The sequence below is a fragment of the Gadus macrocephalus genome, chromosome 15, assembly GCF_031168955.1.
Source record: "Gadus macrocephalus chromosome 15, ASM3116895v1".
NCBI lineage: Eukaryota > Metazoa > Chordata > Actinopteri > Gadiformes > Gadidae > Gadus > Gadus macrocephalus.
Window position 1 is genome coordinate 14,721,956 of NC_082396.1, and position 22,274 is coordinate 14,744,229.

At 47.2% G+C, this 22,274-nt stretch overlaps 1 protein-coding gene across 1 annotated transcript in view; it reads right to left on the bottom strand.

Moving 5' to 3' along the window:
- Window positions 1-22,008, bottom strand: part of fmn2a (formin 2a) — a 35,396-nt gene extending 13,388 nt beyond the window's left edge. Inside the window, exons 1-7 of the mRNA XM_060072957.1 lie at window positions 21,850-22,008; window positions 15,955-18,118; window positions 12,222-12,397; window positions 9,180-9,323; window positions 7,247-8,073; window positions 5,863-6,004; window positions 1,941-2,028 (exon numbers count right to left, since the gene is read on the bottom strand). Of these exons, the coding sequence (XP_059928940.1) occupies window positions 1,941-2,028; window positions 5,863-6,004; window positions 7,247-8,073; window positions 9,180-9,323; window positions 12,222-12,397; window positions 15,955-18,082 (3,505 nt within the window). The 5' untranslated portion in view covers window positions 18,083-18,118; window positions 21,850-22,008. The remainder of the gene's footprint in view (window positions 1-1,940; window positions 2,029-5,862; window positions 6,005-7,246; window positions 8,074-9,179; window positions 9,324-12,221; window positions 12,398-15,954; window positions 18,119-21,849) is intronic.
- Window positions 22,009-22,274: the final 266 nt, after the last annotated feature.

The following is a 22,274-nucleotide window of genomic DNA, read 5'->3' on the forward strand; positions in this document are numbered from 1 at the left end:
AAAAACGTTTTTACTTCCTTCATTTTCTTTTTGGAAGCGCAATTTATTTTTTGGCTTCAGAATGTGCATTATCGTGCTTTAAATGGACGTTGGCTCCATCTCCAACTGCGCCTCAGGAACCCCCTTAATGTGGCACGCGATACTCAGCCCCTGGTCCCTGATTCACCCCTTCACACTCAAACAACCCCTTGCTTGCCCCTTTCACCATCTCCTCAGGTCTTCTTCCCTTTCTCCCCCTCTCGTCCCTCTCTGCATCTCCCTTCACCTCCGCATCCCAGTCCATCGCTCTCCCTCCCTGCGTCTCCCCCACCCCGGCTCACCCACGCTCTCGTGAGATCATTTGTTTCTCGTTACCATCTGACCCGAGGCGGTCTGGGGCCGGTCCAGTTAAGGATGAAGCATGAACAGGATGGAGAGAGCGGTATCACCTTCCTCATCGCCATCATCCTCATCAGGATCATCATCACAGACCTCTCATGACCAAAAAAAAAGGACTGGAACATCTGCCAGCATCCCCCCAACACCACGACCACCAGATGCGGGGGTGAGGGGGTGCTGCCTGAGAGCAGACTCAGGCACAGCAAGGGGTTTATGAAACACCCAGAGTGCTAGCTGGAGTCTTGGGACAAACAACAGCAACAGAAGGGAGAGCAGCAGTCCAGGGCCAAGGGCCAGGATGACAGCGTCAGGCACTTGGATAAGAAAGATTGGCCATAAAACTGTTTTTCCTGTCCCGTCTTGCGGGTGTTTTGCGCGTTCGGGGAGATGCACACATGGCGGACGATGTCATTGTCTCACAGAAACCTTGGGGAGTAATGATGACCTCGACTGAATCCGGGCGATAGCTCAAGTAAAGAAGGGATGCCGGCTCTTTTCTAAACAAGTTGAACTCTAATCAGTGCGTCCATCTCAACCGCCAAGAGGTCTGAGAGAACCGTTGTGAAAAACTAAGGGAAAAATTCAATTTCCTTGTTGAAAATTGTGGCGTTAAAATATGTAATTCGCAGACTGTATAGTTCCCTTCAATACTGGCCAAGGAAAACAACCAAAAAGGAATGATACATAACTCCAGTGTGTTCCATGTTATTGTTCTCATGTATGATCAAATGCCCTCAGTGGAGGATCCAAACATCATGCCCTTATGGCGTACACACTGAGAACCATCTCCGCTCAGACCGTATCGTCAGTGACACGCGGTGCTCCTGCAATCAGTAATAATTAAGCACTGTGCAATAACTGTCCAAACATGGAGGATTAATGAGTCCACTGATGAGAGTGGCCCATGGCTGGCCTCTCTCTCTCTCTCTCTCTCTCTGGCTAGGGTTGAATACACCAGAGAGATTACCGATCGAAGGCCCTTTGAAGATCTCACATCTTCTAGACAAAACGCTGCCGCCGGTCGGTGTCATGTTTTCGAATGGCGCTCCAATGTGTTTTGAATGACGACAGCCATGATCTGGATCACGATGTGGCCTGGTTACGGATGCGCTGTGAGCAGTTGATTAAGGTTTGGAGAAGGGATGGGTGGGAGGAGGGGGGGGAGGGGGAGGGGTGGGGTGTGTGCTCGGACATGTGAGGGAGTGAGATATCAGAGAGCAATCAGAGGCCAGCCCTAACAGGGAGACACTCTGTACCCATTAGCGCTGCCTGACTGACTCCACTTAACACACGCAGTTTAGATTATCTGGGGGCGGGATGTATGAGGGACGAAGACATCCCAACAGAGGCACTGGCAACGTGTACAAGGGGATTGATGAACCAGGGTGGTCGGACGGGGAATTAATCTGCTTTTTCAAAGTTTTTTTTTTAAATGTTGACACACAGAAACGTTGAGTGTCATATAAACATTGCATGTTTCCCTCCCGACATTGTTGTAATTTATACAACTAAAAAGGTCAGCTGTTGATTTGTGGATGCATGATGCAGACCACCCAACTCACCGTTCTGGATGTCCTTCATGTCCAGGTGAATGCTGGACATTAGGATCCCCACCGCCTGAGACCGCTTGTTGCTAAGCAGCTTCGCCACCTGAGACAGACAGAGTTCCAATAGGCTATTATTACTTATCATGCACAATACAGAAACCCTTAACCTTATCAGACAGAACCCCTTTACCTTAACAGGCGCACAATACACAACATCAGAACCCCTTTATCTGATCAGGCAGAACCCCTTAACCTTTGCAGGCAGAACTCCTTTACCTTATCAGGCAGAACCCCTTTACCTGATCAGACAGACCCCCTTTATCTTATCAGGCAGAACCCCTTTACCTTATCGGGCAGAACCCCTTTACCTTATTGGGCAGAACCCCTTTACCTTATCATGCACAATACACATCAGAACCCCTTAACCTTAACATACAGAGTACACATACAAACCCTTTGACCCCTCAATAATTTATCATTCGACAAAGGAAAGGAGAAACACAGGGCAACTTGTCCCACAAATATTATGCAGAATATTAGTGTCTAGTTGAGTTATGATGATCTATGATCTTCTTCAGGGTCACACAACAATAGCACTGCATTCACACAGCTAACCTCCTTCTCACATTATTCATTCGCTGGCGGTAGATAATGTATTTCATGTGGGGAGTGGGTTCTCACCAATACGACATGATTATAACTCCTCCACTCACATCAATGTTACGGCTGTTTTGGCGTACAAAGCATGGCACACCACCCGATACGGCACAACAGCAAATCGGGCCAATACAGAAGTCACCTTGCATCGCGGCGACACTGTGCTACTAGCAAGGACAAATCATATCTCAAGATATAATTTGAACAAGCGAGAGTTGAATAATGGGTCAGTGTCGCGTCTCATGGCTCATGCATAATACAAAATATCTGAGCCGATCCAGGGACCACAGCCTGGCTGTGAAAGCATACGTCGGCTTTGCGTAGAAAACTATCGGTGGTCGAGCGGGGGTTCCGGGGTGGTGGGGGGGGGATGGTGCTGCGTGCACGGAGGATATAGGAAACCCAAGTCTACCACCATCCAGACAGAATGCTTCCACTCAAACCAGATCACACAGACCACAGACCTCTAAAGAACACTGGGAGTTATACTGTGTCAGGGCTAGCCCAGTGGCTTTGCTCTCCCAGCGCAGCCACAACTTCAAGGGACAGGCCTGTAGCGCGTCGCGCCGCGCGGTTACTTCCTGCGACGACCCGCAGGCAGACAGGGAAAGGGGATGGGGGGGGGGGGGGGGAGTCGGTTCCAATGTGCATCAGTTAGCTTTTTATCGGTTGACAGGCACATCCCATGCGGTATATAAAGACTCCCGTTGCACGACTCAACTTTGACGATGTCACGAACACTCTTTAACGGGAACAATTTAGGTTCAATGTTGTATAAAGTAATAACGGGATTTTAACGTTTTGACGATTGACATGAAAGTAATTAGAAATTGAATTTGAAATGAGAAACATGTTTACGACGATAATATTACAAAACAACAGAATCATCAGAGAAGACTCTCTGTAAAAGCTTTTGAAATTGTTCAGATCAAAAGCACATGTTTCCTAAGTTCGGGGTTTTAAGGAATCATTTAGGTCACGGCAATCGTCTACAAATCTTGACTGAATGACATTTTCTGATGACATTATTTGATTACGATTCATACTTTGTTTAAAGATTTGCCAAAATGGATTTTCATCGTTCCTACACAACTCTAGATCTCGTTTGGGGAAACAAAAATCAGCAAAGATCAATTTGTTCATCTTAAAATAATCTACCGAACAAGAGAAGGGAGCGAGATTTGACTTTGAGAATCTCTTGAGAATCACAAAAACCGATGCTGGATCAGTGAAGATAAAAGCATGCCTTCACTTTCTGAAGCGGAGGATCATTAAACCGTTCATCTTATTTCCATAGCGCTTCTTAGTCTCCCCACCGAGGCCCGGCAAACATCCTGGCATGGCGTTCAAAAGGTCTTGATTCACGGTTCAAACGGGAACCTCACTGAATCAATGCACACATAAAAGTCTACTAGGCGGAAGTCTTTGGCAGACCCCAGAGGACAGGGTCAACCGTGGCAGCACCCCGTCTCCAGCCTCTCTGAGGGTGAGTTGCTGCTGCTTTTGACTTGTTTCTTTGGACTAATTTCTCTCTTTTTGCTCCGTTAGATTAGTTGATGAGGACATGCGTGTGTGTGTGTGTGTGTGTGTGTGTGTGTGTGTGTGTGTGTGTGTGTGTGTGTGTGTGTGTGTGTGTGTGTGTGTGTGCGCTGAGCTGGAGCGGCTGACGTCAAAACGGACATCAGCACTGTGCTCCAGGCAGAAGGTTTTATGATCCAGACACACGCACACAAACACACACTCACTCACACACTGACTCAAACACACACTTACACAATCACACTCCCACTCCCACTGACACACACACACACACACACACACACACACACACACACACACACACACACACACACACACACACACACACACACACACACACACACACACACACACACACACACACACACACACTGCTGTGTCCGTCATGTGATCGATGACCTGGAGGTGGGCCACAGCATGTCCGCTCCATACTTGTCAAACAATCGACTAGAGTGTCTATGAGATCATCCATGGAAGGGGAGGGGCGGTGTTGCTCCAAGATGACCAGGGGTCATCTTAAACCCATCCTTTACCCCTCAGAGACTCCTCAGACTGATGCCGCCATCTTGGGGCTCCAATCAAGAGCCTAATAGACCGGGGCGGCCGAGGGCCAGCAGTAGATGCTGGCTCGGTCTCCTGATGCCTGTCAGGCCCTAAACCCCGCTCATGTCTTTATTTTGTTCTCCTACCGGCACAGAAACATCTCTAAAAGCTCCCATTAGTCAACGTAAACCAGCGTGCTTGTTGGTTGCCAGGACTCTGTTTCCCATCCATCAGTGGCTGCTACTTAGAGGTGTATTAGGCAGGCAAGACCGGCACGCAATTCACAATGGCTCCCGGACTGCGTAATTACAAAGTATACAGTGTAAAGTCCCCCCGCGGTTCAGATCTGTGTTTCATTGTTATGCGGGTTAATCTGTTTGTGATGACACGCGTTAGTTGTAACATTCCCAAGTCATATTCAATTCTGGTATACGAAGTGAATGTCACTTTTCAGTTTTAATTTCTGACAAATTGTCACATTTCCTCCCCATCAAGGAGGGAGGAGATTTATCTCAGTCAAAACATGAAAATAACAAAAAAATAGGAATGACAGAAAGGGTCCGTGGAGTCCGGAAAGGATTCTGGATCCATAATTTGACCGACAGTGTGATATAAAGGACATGGGACGGTGCAACTTACAGTGTGACTACAAACCTCAGTCCTAAAGAAAGCGCCAAAAGAGTAACTTCATCACAAATTACAGCTCCCAGGCCTTCCCTCCCGGCCCCACCCCCCGTCCTCCCTCCCTCCACCCCCCGTCCTCCCTCCCTCCCCCGTCCTCCCCTCTGTCGACAGTCGTCGCCGCGGTGAGGTTTCCTCAACCGCACGCGAGCTGCTGGCTCCGTGCCACTGGATGGTCAGAGGGAGGGGGGGAGTCTGGAGGGAGCCAGACCTTACCACACATAATAACTGTCTGGCTGCAGCAGTTCCTCCTGTCAATCAGGAGTCTGGGAGTCACAGGGACTGGGGGGGGGGGGCGGGGGGGGCTAATGGAAGAGAGATGGGTGGGGGGGGGGGGGGGTCTGTATGAACCCGCACACACACCCACACCTACACAAGAACCCGCACACACACACACACACACACACACACACAAACTCACCTTCCCGTGCACACACCTACACACACCTTCATGTACACACACACACACACACACACACACACACACACACACACACACACACACACATAAGCATACCTGCTTGGCCTTGGACTTGCTGATGGTATCCGATATGGGTTTCTTCTTCTCCTTGACGGTACTTTTGGAGAAGAGTTCCACAAAGTCGTTAAAATCCACCGTGGGCTCCTCAATCTTCTCCCACACCAGAGAGCCGCTGTTTCTGCACGTGGAGGAGGGAGCATAAAGCACACTGTAGCACCGATACCCTTCAATCACACGCCACGGCGGCTAATCAAGTCAAGTCGGTTCAGAATACATTTGCACATTGTTACGTTGTGTTGGTTTGATTAGCTTGGGTGTGACTAACGCATGTGATTGTTTTCTTTTCAGAACACAGCACTTCTAACTTTACACATTCTGTATACACATATCACGAGAGGTGAAGAGCACCCCGCTAATTATGAAGTCAGCACTGATGCTGAAAGCAATTAGCATTTCCCTGTTCCATCCATCCTCACCTAACCCGATTATGTTGTTTGTCTCATTATGCTTTAATGTGACAGCTAAATTGTTTGCCTTGACTTTATTGGGGGTATAAGTTATAGAGGTTATTGATATTGACGTCTGCACATTTCCCGTATGGGGCCTGGCATATGGCAAATCGTTATTCACCACAACACCTTGAATGTATTTTCCACTGTAATAATATTGCCATGGCTCTTGGAGAGTGGGGCCGAGTTTTCATTGTGAATGGTCAAGTTTCCACGGTTTCGTGAACCCCCTCGCGTACAAAGATTCATGTCTGTCTCCACTTTGCGTGTTCAGCCAAGCATTTTATTTATGTTCTATCTGTAAAGTCTATCACCGGTCATGGAACAAACCTGCGCCTCTCAGACCGTTGACACAGGCTGGCTATCAGATTATATTATGCCACAGCACCGTGCGCTACAAGTCCCTTAATGATCGAGTTAACCGATTTTGTAACTTAATGGGTAAAAATGGAAACAGTATGTTTCAAGCCTTCACTTAATTATTTTATGGTATGTTTATATATTATATTAAAGTACATTATAAGGCATGCCAAAGCAGGCAGCTTTCAGTGTGCGGCTTCAAAATAATGGATACCAGGACCACAAAATAGATATAGATGCATGAAAAGACATGTTTACATTAGGTGCCATTCTCTGCAGCGTTCAATGCTCACCTCCAACCGTCAGTCTATAGTGTGGTCATGTGTAGTTTAATGATCCCTTCATGTGGGCATTTGACTTGATCAAAGGTTGACATTTCATCGAGCTAGAGGTGTGTCATTTTACTTATCAAACCCTGTTGCTTGATCATGATAAGTCACCACAAAGACCACAATGCAATCAAAATACCAAAGTAATAGCTGTTTAATTATGTGTAATTAGAATTGATTATGAAATGTTTCGATGATTGATTGTGTTTGATGACTTCTTACTTTTTGGCGTTGAGCTGAATGCGGGTCCAGTACAGGGGCTTCATTGGTTTGGAGGGCTCCAACACGGCCTTGCCAGTGGCCGCTGCCGGGGCCATCGTGGTGGGCATCCCCCCCGGGGGCGGGGGGGGCCCGAACCCTGGCGGCGGAGGGGGCCCCATGCCTGGGGGTGGAGGTGGAGGAGGTGGGCCCATCCCAGGGGGAGGTGGTGGTGGAGGAGGCCCAAAGCCGGGGGGTGGAGGTGGCGGTGGAGGGGGACCAAACCCGGGGGGTGGAGGTGGTGGTGGAGGGGGGGGCGGATGTGCCTGCCCAGGCAAGGGTGGAGGAGGTGGAGGAGGAGGAGGAGGAGGAGGGGCAGCACCGCCTGGCAAAGGTGGGGGAGGCGGCGGGGGAGGGAGGGAGAGACCATACCCCGGAAGTGGTGGAGGTGGAGGTGGAGGTGGGGGTGGTGGTGGAGGGGAGGTGCTGCCCACCTGCTGCCCCTTCTGGCAGGTGCAAACAAAGCCCCCCGTTGCCCTGAGAACAACGGGGCCGGACAAAGGCAGGGGGGCCGGGACGGAGGGCGGCGACGGCGACCCCCGGCTGAACGGCGCCTGGAAGCGGAACCCCTCCTCCGCGGGCGAGGTCTGGACCGAGGCGTCCTGGCTCGTCCCGCCGGGCCCCCCGGCGCCGGCCGGCGGAGGCTCGTGTCGGCCGGGGGCCTCCTCCGCCAGCCGGCCCTGGAGCACTCGGACCTGCAGCCGCAGCTCGGCCGCGGTGCGCTCCAGCCGAGGGGCCAGGCGGCCGCCGTCCTCTGGCGGGGACGGAGACTTGGACCCGACGGAGTGGCTCTGTGGAGGGAGGACGACGGATGATCACAGGGGTGTGAAAACATTTGTTGTGTACAGAAATTGAGGACAAGCACATTTTGTTTGTGTCGTGTCAGTCTGAAAGGGCTACACACGCCGCATTGTACGGAGGTATCATTTATTATGTATGGGATTATATTATGTTCAGTCATTCATGCATGTGGAGCTTTTTATGTCCGTCTATCTGAAAATAAAAGGGTAGTTGGACAGATGGAGGGACCGACACAGAGAGACGGCCGATGGGTCTGTCTATTTAGAAAGATGATGGAGTTTGGAAGATGAAGACACAGGCTTTTTCAATTGTAGTGTGTGTGTGTGTGTGTGTGTGTGTGTGTGTGTGTGTGTGTGTGTGTGTGTGTGTGTGTGTGTGTGTGTGTGTGTGTGTGTGTGTGTGTGTGCGTGTCTGTGTTGCTTTTGAACGATTTGGTTTGAAAGCAGCAGCAGCAGCCAAGGGCTTGAGGCAAGACCTCAGGAAACAAAAACTAAATACAAAAAACAATAACCCCCCCCCCCCCCCCAACACAATCATTTCATTGGAGCAACCAGTGCACACTGATCGCAAACCACCAAACATCCATTGAGAGAGCAGCCCCGTAAACAGCGCGATGGTGGGCCAGAGTAAGCAGGGTCAAGGAAGTACAATCTGTCCACAATCCATCAGCCGCCTGGCTCCAGACTGCTTGGTTTAGCGATGGAGGGGAACAACGGGGAAGGGATGTGGCCCACAGGGAGTCTCCATTCCTGGATGTATAGCCCTACAAGCCTCCTAGCGTGGCTAACGGAGGGCTTGTTTCCCCAAGGCTTTCCTTGATGTACGGTGGTGAAAGTTGGTCATATTTTGGGAAGTAATGGCCAACAGATCGGATGTGCGAGACAAGCCTGCCCTCTCGTGGCTGGACTGCGGCTATTGCACCGCTTGGTTTATTAGACAGAAATAGGTTGAAAGACATATCACGACAAAACAACACTTAACACAAAAAGAGAAAAACAACAGTTTGTATAATTTCAATTGGATTGGTATTAGCTCCAAAAAACAAAAAACAAAAGTGCTTTCCCCGGCGTGCGAGCTGATTGCTAACAATGCCTACCTGGCAGTTTATTCCTCCTGGTGTTTTGATGCTGGATGGGGGGAACCCCTGCAGTGTCCTCCCGGGTTTCCGCCCGCCGTACAGCTCCCAGAGATGGCTTGGCACCTGCAGGCCCAGAGCCGCCCACGTGTACAGCTGCTCCTCCTGGGGGTTTGGGGAGAAACCAGTGATGTTGAATATGGTGATTTGGCTTGGATCTTTAGCAGGCTGCGCATGGAACCTGTCAATTAAAGTGAAAAAATACCTGCTTGGGTACGATCGGAATGCAATTTATACAAAGGATGTAAGAGTGGGAGTAGGGAAAGACTTGGTAGATAGTGCTTTGGAGACGATCGTAAATGCAATAAATCATACCCCTTTAACTTATATAAGCTTGACATCTGCTATTCTATTTATATTTAATTCTAGTGCATTCGGCTGTATCTTTTTTATTTTTTATGCTGCATTTGATTAAAGTTTGCACTCCAAAACAAATGATTGATTTTTCTGAAAAGTGGAAGGGAACATTATCAATCAAAACAAAACGGAAACCAGACCATTTTAACTTTACTTAATTTTTTTAACATTTGTAGATGGCAGTCCATATATCAAAAAAATATCTGATGTCATTATTTCTTAGGGGAAAAAAGGGTACATATTCACATTTTGTCTATTCTTATCACAGTATATCATATATGCATTACTGTATTAAACCATTTGGCAGTGCATGCCCGATGGTTTACGGTGACCTGTTTTAAACTTTGGTTAACCAGCCAAAATCAAGCTGAATTCGGCTTCTCAAACAGGGAATCATTCTATATTGTATTGATATCCCATTGATTATGGTATAAAGTCGATAGATCAACCCCCTGCGGCCAAAGGTTGTGTCACATCCCAACAGACTAGAGAATATTTACAAACTTTCTGAACAATGAGGAAGAAAACTGGACTATCCCAGGGAAATGGGGACAGCTGGTCACCCTATCCCACTAGTACTTGGTTAGTCACGTAATTCTTATGTTTAAGCAATTACTGAATTAACTAATCAGAGTATGGCACATGACACTGACAGAGGGGCAGGATGTCACAGAAGAAACTCTTGTTGCTTCAATGTTGGCAACAAGAGTCATGTTCTAAACCAGAGTTATTCCTGCTGAAGGTTTAGTCTTATATCTTCAATTGGTTTTGTTGGATCTTTTACATAATTTATTTTCTCTCAACACAAATGTGGAAGTGCAACTGTACGGGAAAATAATAAAAGTAAGTTAGTAACACTTAATAATAATGTAAATTATATGTGGAGGGAATTGCATGCAGATTTACTAAATATGAAAAGCCAGAAGCCACGGTTGTCAATGTTGACTATAACATTTACAATTGTCGGTTACTTTTTGTGAGCAGGGCTTAGCATCTGAGTGTCAGATGCTATTTGTTCCAGTGGAAGAGACGACCCGAGGGTGATGTTTTATTTTGTGGAGTCTCTGCCAGGACAAAACCTAACATTTAGCAGACCCCAGACAACCTAAGCTATCACCTTGACCCTCCCCCACTCAGAAAAACACAAAGTTCAGTCCAAAGTCCATGATGGCTAGGTATAAACTGGGACAGTGGAGGGGCTCTCTGACCCTGTAGTGGTGAACTCTCAGCAGGGTAAGAGCAGACTGAGCCCTAAGCACTCTTACATAACACACTGGGCAGATGGTCTGCACAGACAGACTGGGTGAGAAGAGCAAGAGCAAGACTACACTGGGCAGATGGTCTGCACAGACAGACTGGGTGAGAAGAGCAAGAGCAAGACTAAAAGTGAGTATTTCAGGGTTTGCTATTATGGTAACCATGCATGGAAGTGCCTGGGTATGCATGTATCCACATGACTTTGTGTTTGCGCATGCAGTCAACATTTGATCATGTGCACAGCAGTAATGCAAGTACAAATGGTGTGTGTGTGTGTGTGTGTGTGTGTGTGTGTGTGTGTGTGTGTGTGTGTGTGTGTGTGTGTGTGTGTGTGTGTGTGTGTGTGCGCGCGCCCGTGCGTGTCAATCCCAGAAGAGTTATGTAACCATTGACTAAAGCCCATCTGTTTGGCTCGAAATCAGCTTAAATGGCCCAAAAATAATGTCCAGCACAGCCCTTTAAACACATTCAACACTAAAAATAGCTCAAAGGAATGAGATGATATCGACATCCTGCACGCAGATAGATCCTTAAATCGATTGCTATTACACATATAAACAAGCTTTTTAAAATAGGTCATTCATTTCTCAATTAGGTATTAAGCAGAGCCCGACCGATGCTGGATTTTAAGGGCAGATTACGATATTAGGGAGTAAATAATTACCAATATAAATTTATCGACCAATATTCAAAATATAGATACCGGCCGTTATTCTATGTATATTGTGGTATCCTGGGGACTTTTCTTTCTGCTTACCCTGAAGCAATGCTTGGGCCAAAGCAACATCACGTTCAAATCATGAGATAAACTAAAGGAACCAATTAACTGTATATGGAGGACCTACTAACCTTCCCACACATGATTTAAAAGAGTTTGGAGTGTTTACCTAGATGTGCTCAGTTAAAGCATTTCGAGGTTCAACCACCACAGTAGAGGGTTTATAAAGAGGTGATTAAAAATATAAATCAAAATGATAAAATCGGCCAACCGATATATGGGTCGGGCTCTAGTATTAAGCGCACATCCAATCCCTCCTAAAGACCAGTTCAGCTATGCATGTAATAAAACCAGTGTACAGTACCTGGGAAATACTGCAAACAGGACATGCATGCATGGGATAATATCTCAACTACACATGTTGTTGTTGCAAAACAACTGCAACAGGAATTACATGCACAGGATGGGCTGCTTTACACAGGAACCCGGGATCGCTTTTATGTGCGAGTCGATGAGCGTTTTACAGGATAAGTGTGCACCATCACCTCTGTGCTAATAAAATCATGTCGATCAATCGAGTTGTTATAAACTGTACTTCCTGGTAGCATGACAAAGACACGGCAGCGGTCAACACCTTCCCTAAATCCCATTAACGATCACACAGCTCTTACATTGAAGGCGGCCGCTGTCAGGGTGTCTTCAAAGCCGGCCGGCGGCTCTTGGACGGCCCCGTCGCTGAAGGGCTGCAGGAGGCCCAGGCCCAGCATGTGGAGGCACAGCTCTCTGGCCTCTTCCCCCGCGGACACGCCCTCCGCGTGGGGGCGCATCCTCTCCATGAGAGTCCGGCCTGCAGGGAGGCAGAGAGGCAGAGGCTTCAGGCTTCGTTATGGTTCCATGTCGACACAACGCAAGGGGGTTTACGGACTCATTACATCCTCGCAGAACCTCCTTGCGTCCACAGCAACGGCCTGACGTGCGCCTCCCAAAAATTGTAACCTTGCGTCGAGACTGAGCAGCAATAAGGGCTATGACTGGTCCGCTAACTGAAACCCGACGTCAACCCGACGCAAAATAGAGACAGGGAGAGAGGACACAGTGTGGGGGGGGGGGGGTAACTAGAGAGGAGACAGTGATACCATTAAATAACAGACAAACAAACACAAGGGGAGGGCAAAAGAGCAAGGGCAATACATAGGTCGTTACCACTATGAGACAGACAGACCAGACGGGCAGACAGACAGACAGACAGACAGACAAATCTCTCTTGTCTAAAGAGATCTGCTCCCTCTGTCTGAAGGGCAACAAATAGGCTGAATAGTCTTGTCAAACAAACTCAGTCTCTCCCACCAATGCACATCAACCATCTCCGGGGCAGGGCCAGCATCATCACAATCTAGTGAGGAAGTCATGGCCTACTGAGAACACTAATGGATGTCCTCTTGTATTTATACATTTAGATGTCATTTTTACAAACAAGATTAAACATGTCAATAGACAAACACATGCATTTGACAAGTTGTAGAGGTTGATAGTCGAACCCTGGTGTTCCTCGCAGAGATGTGATAATGAAACACCTGCATGTGAAAGCGCTCTCCAGCATTTTAATGTTAAACAGGGATAAAAAACCGACACGTGGTAATTGCTTTGCCCTGCGGATTGACTAGATGCGACTAAAAATACATCAAACACAACATCCTAATTGATCCACAAGACACTAGCCGTTCAACAATGAGCCTCTGCATTTGAGATGCCCACAATACAGAACATAGTGAGTCACCCAGCTAGGCAATTATTCTAAACAATGAATCGGCTACTTTTCCATTCACCATCGAGGGGGAGAACGCTGCCTCAAAGGTCTGTTCACCTCAGGGGACCTGCTGAGGCAAACAAACCATTATGGCATAGAGCTAATGGATGCCATTATTGATGCTGCCTGTTAGAGTGGAGAGATATGCTATAAATGGTCACGTTTGAGATGCAGAAAACTGCAGAAATGCACCCAAAAAACATGCAGGGCCTTCCACTTCCAAGAGGTAGACAAACTATTCACGCAAAACAATCATTCATACATACATACATACATACATATACACACACACACACACACACACATACATACATACATACATACATACATATATATATATAAATACATACACATATATACAGTATATATATATATATATGAATACAGCTTGATTAAGTTGTATCATACTAAATGTATGTGTCGTACCGTAACGTGAGTGCATACATTCTTGCTCGAATGGTGAATGTGAGCTATACTCTAGCAGTGGAATCGGACAGGACCGGGCGGGCTCTAAAGAAGACCGGTCCATAGAGCTATTGTGGGGCGAGACCTCGACCCATTAGCATGAGCCGAGGAAGCCTCCCTGAAAGAGGATCAGACACTAAAAGCAGCCCATCCCCCGGCAGTCTCCTGTGTAGATAGTATGACTTTGTACCACATACTGTAATGGACAAACAAGACGTCATCCCATAAGGGCAGAGGGAAGAAGTGTGAAGGATAATCATTTATAATCTCATTGTTATAATCATGGTTATAATCCGTGCTCGGACTTCAGGGGGATATTCTGGGTTTTCTATTATCTCGACAGCAGAAGACAGCACAAGGGGAACCAGTATAAGCGGGAAAAACTTCAACTGGGAAACAGCAGGAGCTAGAAATGGAAAAGCTGTTGAAGCAAAAATAGCCCCTCTAACAAGTTTCTAGTGCAAATCACTGGGAGAAAACTGAGTGTGAAAGCAAAGACAAAGACAAAAAACTGTTGGTTCATGAGGATGTAAGATATGGTGCCAAAAACAGAAATGTGATGAATTCACAATCGTTTGTATTATAAAGACATTTACATTCAGGGCATTTAGCAGACGCTAAATGTAAAGACCAACTCATTGCATTGAAATTAAGATTCCACCAAACATTAATAAAAAAAATGACTTCTGCCTGCATTACACTGCTTTTCCAAAAAAAGGTTTGGTGAAGCACTAGACTTCAAAATAAATAATAGAACTGGGCTTAGCAGCAGAGCCCCACTATATTTAGAACAGAAATGTCAAATCACTTCTCGCAGTTTCCTTCGAGGGGGAAAAAGGCACACATGCAGACACGCACATGCAGACACGCACATGCAGACACACACACACACACACACACACACACACACACACACACACACACACACACACACACACACACACACACACACACACACACACACACACACACACACACACACACACACACACACACACTTTTTTCCACTTTCTTGTGGAACACATAGTTGTGTGTGGTGTGACCAGGGCTACACAGTGAACGGATGAGAGTCAGATGAAACCGGTTAGTGTCAGTCAGTGAGTCGCTTGGACAACAACAAGACTTCAGCGTTGCGTAGGTAATGAAGCACTAGATGGTCCGAGGTAGAAGATGGAGACATCAGATATAGCATCTACCCTACAATGGTGGCTTCAGGAAACCCATTGTGAATTTTGTCATGTCATGTATTTAAACGTCACTTGTTGTGTGTAAAGGGGGGGGGGGAGAGAGGGAGAGCCCTGGGGTGAGGGAGAGAGAGAGAACGCTAGAGAGGGGTGAACAGAGTGCTGGAGAGAGAGAGAGAGGAAGAGATGTGTGTGCAGCGCATAACATAGCTAGCTCTGGGCGATAAGTAATGCTATCAGCTGCTTTATGAGCACACATGCAGACAGTAGAGAGCAGCTGAGCTCCTGACACTGAGACCAACAGACACGAGGACAGACTAACATTGTGCTTTCATAAAGGCGGGTCTTTGTTTTCAGACGAAACATCACCATGAAGCCCCTCAAATGCTTTGTCTGCCGTTCCCGTGTTACTGTGAGACACACACACACACACACACACACACACACACACACACACACACACACACACACACACACACACACACACACACACACACACACACACACACACACACACACACACACACACACACACACACACACACACAGTATTCTGTCAAATCAGAAATTATTTTGTATTATAAAATTATTGGCAATGACACGGTTTGGTGGATAATTAGGGTTCAGCCATTTACATAATGATTTAGACTTTCAATCAAAGTTATAATGTAACAATGTCCTCGCATAATAGGCTCTTTATATTCTAATGCAATAGAGACGGGGGCACAATTTAAGTACTGAAATGCCTCTCTCAACTAGACACAGTACACTCCTAGTACATTCATCAACTCTTATGATTCGTATGATTTATTCATTAGATTAGGTTTGAGCATAAGGGCAACATAATGGCAGAGTCGATGAAAAACTAAATAGGGAGCAGCAGTATAACAGATCTGGATCTACAATGAAAGGAATGCGTGAAATTGCTTCAAGTACTACTGAACTCACCAGAGAAGACGTCCAGGAAGGACCCTGTGGAACTGGAGCTCTTGTGGCGGCCATGCGCTCTCTTGGAACCCAGTGTCCAGTATGCCCCACTCGATTGATTCCTCTTGCCTGACCCCTCGTCCCCGTCCTGGCCGGATCTCAGCTCATCCAGATCCCTGGACCAGTCCGTGGAGGCACTGGGAGGCCCGGCCACGGAGCAGGACCTCTGCCGGCGGACCCTCAGACCCGGGTCGTGTCCTGCGACGGCGTCATGGCCGTCGTCCTCGGTCCTCCTGGGCACCTGGGGGCTTGTGAAGGGGGAGCTGACCGGGGAGGTGAGCTGCCGCGTGGTGGTCTTGACGTACGAGGGGTGGATGGGCGGATAGAGCTTGACCCCGGAGGCCACGGAGGACTTCCGTCTCCGAATGGCTCCAGGGGGGCTTCCCAGCGACATGGAATGGTGGCTCTTGCGTCGATCTAGAGACAGGAAGTCCTGCCTTCCCGGTTCCTCCTCTTCCCTGGTCAGGGTCAAGTCGAGGCTGCTTACGCTCTTGGGCGGTCCCATAAGTGCGCCAGTCGAGGGGGCTAAAAGTATATCGGGAAGGCACGTATCTACGCAGTGGGACGCTATGTCACCTGGTTCGATAAACACTGGGCTGAGGTCCTGGGAGCCCTCTGCGCTCTCAAAGGAGGTGTATACAGTTGTGTCAAGCAAACTGAAAGTGCTGTTTGTTTTTTGAAAGAGGCTGCCACTGATTATCTCTGTGTCTACAGCCAAGGTTGAGGAAGGGCCACACTCGCTAGGAGACCCTAGTTCGGAGGGGTCTCTTGAAAGGGATGGTCTCTTGGGGGTTGACTCGGTCTCCACTTGACCAATTTGGTCTTCAGCTTTTGTGTGACTGAGGGTAGCAGTTGGGTCTGCTTCTATACATGCGGTTGGTAAAGGCGGAGACATCCACTCTGTTTCAGAAGCAGCGGGCCCCTTGGTCAACAGGTTTAGGTTGTCCCCCTTTGTTGCCCCAAAGTGCTGCTGTCTGATGGTCAGCTCGATGTCCAACAGGAGGTCCTCGTGGTCCGCCACCGCCGAGTGGAAACTGTAAAGGTCGGGGTCCGAGGCAGAGCTCGTCTCCCTGTCGCCCTCGTCCACCATGGACCGATTTCTGTCCCCGGGCAAACTGTCATCCGAGATCGTGCCAATGTCATCGGTTGACAGACTTCTTTCCACATTGGCACCAAGGTCTGTTTTATCAATGGCGGTGGATCTGTTGATGTCAAAGGTTTCCTCCTTGGAGAGGCCCTTTGCCTTGGAGAAGCTCTTTCTGATCCGCATGCTGGAAAACACAGAACCCTTCGGCTCTTTTTTTTTAGAAACATCCTCTGCCCCAGCTCCTTTGCTCGCGTTGCTCAGGGGTTTCTTCGGTTTTTTGTTCACCTCCACCTTGCCATCAGCTCCCCTCACTCCATCGCAGGCTGGATCCCCATCGCCGGGACCTCCTGCCTTCTTATGCTTCGCCTCCTGGTTCCCCATATTCCTGAGGAGGCGCACTCCTTTTGCGATCAGGCCATGCTGCTGGGTACGAGCCTGGGCAGAGCTGACCCCCTCTTGGGCAGCGACTAACAACGCAGATCCTCTCCTGATGAAGCTCTGCCTCCTACGTCCCACCACGGGACCCTGAGAGGCGGATGCTGCTGCCGCCGCTGCTGCTGCTGCTGCCGCCTCTGCCTCTACCGCTGCTGACGAGAGGTGGAGACTGGCGCCGGCAGTCACGGTCTCACTGCCACTCAACGCTCCATCTCCCTCCCTCCCCGGCTTAGCCACGCTCGCTCGCTCATCCCTGCTCTCTCGCTGCCCCTCCCGCTTCGGCCGATCAGCGGTCTTGCATAACGGGCTGCTGGTGGAGCGCGCCAGGCGAGGATGCTGCGGTGGCCCTGCCCCCCCCTGGTCGCCAGGAGGCTGGGGCCACTGCTGTCGCGACGAATCCTGCTCTAGGATGTGTGGCTGCTGTGGCACGGGGAGCAGCTGTGCATAGTGCTGTTGTCTGTGGAGGAGGTTGGACACGCTGCTCTTTCTCCTGCCTCTGAACGTGGTGGTGAAGAAGCTCTCTTTGAGGAAGGGCACCTGTGTCTCCACCGTCTTGATGCTGTGCATGATGGCCTGTGGTCTTTGTCAGGTTCACTGGACGGGCTATAATTAGAGGAGGTAATGGGGAAGGCATTGATTGATGGTTGTTTATACTTTGACCTAATAAAGGGGAGAGCAGAGAGGAGTAGATGATACAGATTCATTAAAAATACATTGGTTTTCCAGGATTTGATAAGGCATTTAGTATTCTGTTTAGCTTTCCCTTTTTTCTTTTACTGATTAAATGACAAGCTATGCCTAATTGTCAACTAAACATAACAAATATCGGTTCGGTACTCTGTGGTTGTGTGTGCTTGTGTATGTGTGCGAGGCCTCTGCCCTCGCTGGCCTCTCAATTTTTCTCTCTGTCTTTAATGACTGAGAGAAACAAGTTAAAGTTCAAAACAACCCTTAACCCTGCTTGTTTAATGTCTAAAAAAGCTAATTTCACGCAACTATTTTTCTAGCTGGTGAAATGTGGATGAGACATTTACAAAGCAGACAATCCAGATGTTTGATAGATGGATAAATAGGACCATCACTACTATTAAAAGGTTTGCATACCTAACCTCCTCCATAGGCTGGTATGGTTCAACGGTCGGTCACCTACTCATTAGGCTTTGCTGACCTTTGTGTAAATGCGTGGGCAGGTTCTCCTTAAACGTACCTACAGTAAAAACTGGGTAAAACTATGACTTAGGCCTGAGCAGCCACAGTTCTCTAGGCTACACCTTTTCATCAATATAAACCCTTTTTACAGGAGAAACACAGGGGTCGCTCATAATGGGTCTGCCCCAGGGGTAGACTAAACAACACACTGATCAGACCCTCTTCTCAGACTAAATAACACACTGAGCATGGACCCTCTCTCAGACTAAAAAACACACTGACCACGGACCCTCTTCTCAGACTAAATAACACACTGAGCATGGACCCTCTCTCAGACTAAACAACACACTGACCATGGACCCTCTTCTCAGACTAAACCCACTGACCATGGAACCTCTTCTCAGACTAAACACACTGACCACCTCCTCTCAGACCGTTCATGGCAATGCAAACAGGTGTAGCCCCGTAACTTTGGTCGTTTACACACCTGAATGCCGAAGATATGGTCCGGTTCAGAAGGGAAGTTAATTTGTTGTTTTTCATTTGGTTCGGTGTGCGTTCACAGCAGACTTTGCCCAGCGAACCAAATGAAACGATAGAAACATGTCACGCTGTTGAACGAGTTGCTCGTCTAATGAAAATTAAATCCGAGGGAAACTCAGAACGTTCCCTGCTGAGGACAATAGTAATAATGCAGCAACAACTTTGCGCGCTGTTGGGTTCTTTCGTCTTGGTTTTAATGGTGTTCCTAAAAACCTTTTGGGCGAGAACGTGATCCGAGCCATACTGGAAGCGAACCAAGAAGGTGCGCAACATCGAGGCAAGTTGGGCCATGAGGCAGTTTAAGTAAGGTGACCATTTATTGATTATTATCAAGGTAGGCTATATATTTTACTGTGGTAAGTAGCCTACATTCCCTGTGGTTTACTTTGATGAGTATTAAGCTTTAGTAAACCAGCCCAAAAATTATCCAAATTAGCTACTCTAATAGGCTACTGAATATTTATATATTGTATTGATAGTCTATTGTTTATAATCGGCCATGCCTGCTTATAGGTCTATAATCAATGTATAGACCCCCGGTCTATTTTCATGGACGTCCCCTGAAAAGGGGGACGTCTGAACCCTACCAGGTTAAAACCTTGACGACGTGTCCGACACAGGCTTGTGTCGGAAGTACAAACGTGATATTTTCTAATAAATGATGTATTGTAAATGACTGAGATGTTGAACGTCTCAGACACGTTCAACATCTAACGGTCGATGAATGCCGGATGAAAGAGAAGAAGCTACTCAATGATGAAGTAGGCCGCCTAGCCTATATATTTCGTCCGAATCGTTTCCGTAAGTTTACCTTGGATTTTCGAGGCGTTCGTTTTCATGTTTAGTTAACAACTTCCGGTGTGAACGCTTACCAAATAAAGATCTAAAGTCAACCGAACTACGTAGTAGTTTCACCAGCGTTGTCAAGGCGTGTTATCAGTGTAGGGTACCTCTCTGACCAGGGGTCAGACCCAGAGTTAGTGTTTTGGCGCACCTTTTTTTTTTCCCCTGATCCCAATCCTCATCTCATTAGCCAACGTCCAGGTCAAACAAAAAACTAAATGCAGCTAGCCAGTGTGGCAGACAATCAGCGAGCTCATATTATATTTGAATTTGCATACGTGCCTGACCCATGGACCTGTCTGGCCCTGCTCAGAGCCATTATCGCTGGTCATTCATATGGATTTCGATCGCCCTGGCCCCCGTCGGACCAATCACAACCATTTATCAAAGAGGGGCGGGTTTAATAGATGACAATAGAGTGGCGAAGTCACGCCCCTTCCGGTAGGGCTCATGGGACCTATGAGATCGAAAAATATGAATGGGTGTCAATGGAGAGAAAATAATTATTTTCTGGTCCCGGTCTTTATATGCCCTGGATTACACATATGTTGTTTGTGGATTTAAAGGATAATTTTTCATGCAAATAGTTCGACCGTTTATTGTGCAATTGTTCAGATAAAGGCTGTAGAGAAAACACAACGAGAAAGACTACACGGCTCGTATGTGACGTCACGCTCCCTGCGACTGGCGTGGAGAAGACCGACAATCTTCCCGGGACTCTCTAAATCGACGCCACTTCGACCTGGGCGGGACTTTACGTCCTACGTCACTCGCTAAGGGTGTGCATGTGTGCGCGTAGCCGTTTGTCTCAGGGATCTGTGCACAAAGTCCCTTGCACTAGGATTATGAGCGTCAGTGTCGTACGCGATGGAGGGTGGGTGACATTCCTACAGTCTGTGATGATAGGCTATATTTCTACAAATTACTTACTATTACTAGCGATTTCATGACGAAACAACACGAACTAAGCTAACATTAGACTATAGCCATACATGCATTTTCGAATTGGTCCAGTGACGTCAGGGTAAAATCGAAAGGAATTGAACAAAGATAGAGATGCAGCTGTCTTTATTTATCAAAAGGTCTTCACTGTGACTTTGGCATTAGCGGAAACAAAGGGTGACCATATGCTACAAATATAATGCGCTATGACAAAAATGTATTTGATCTGATGCCCATCACAGAATAATGTTGTGCTGTTAGGTTGTTATATATATATATATATATATGAACGCGGGGGTGTGTGTGTATAAATATGCGTTTTTATTTTTGGCTTTAACCATACAATTCGGATGCCTAACAAACCATCACCCCAACAGAAAAGTTATATCCCATATTCTTAGTAACATTTTCCTTGAAAACGTTCCTTGTTGAGTAGCTCTTCTCATTTTGTTTGTGAGTTTGCTAATACCGACTTCCAACACTCCCATTTGTCTGGATTAATGCGTGAATGTAGACTAACCACATATTTATAAAATACCCCATCCCATTTTCTATTGGATTTTTCTATTCAACAAGTGATTGCATTGAGCTATATGAATTACATTACAAACCTTATAAAAAACATGAAACATTATGAAAGTTCCTGTAAATAAACAGTTCTTTGAGAGTTTAAAGAAGTTGACAAAGTGTATATTATATAGCAACACCTTTCAGAGATCAATTATTAAAACAGCCTCTAATGAAATAATCAGAAAAGTAAAACACCATACAACTACAATCATTATAAGACTTTACGCAAGATAATTTATCTCCCACATCTAAAATATAAAAGTAAGTTAAAGCACAGCATGACTTGCCTGCATAGCAGATTCTCTTCAGCTGGTCTTTCTCAGCGTTGACCAAAAAATGAAGACAAGACAAACAAGTGCTTGTTGTCCCCTGGTGTCTCCTCTGCTCAGCAAACGGTCACATGAAACTGTGTAGCTCCCATCATGTGGTTGGTCCGACTGGGAGGTTCTTATCAGAAGGTTCTTTAAGCTACTGTAAGTCATACAAAATCTCACACAACGACCTGAAGGTCATGATTATAGAAGGAAGGGAGACATGCGACTGACTTGAAATCAAGTGAGTCAAATAATTCCTTGAAATGACAGTACTCCCTCATGTCAAATTCTGTGTGTGTGTGTGTGTGTGTGTGTGTGTGTGTGTGTGTGTGTGTGTGTGTGTGTGTGTGTGTGTGTGTGTGTGTGTGTGTGTGTGTGTGTGTGTTAGTGCTGTGTGT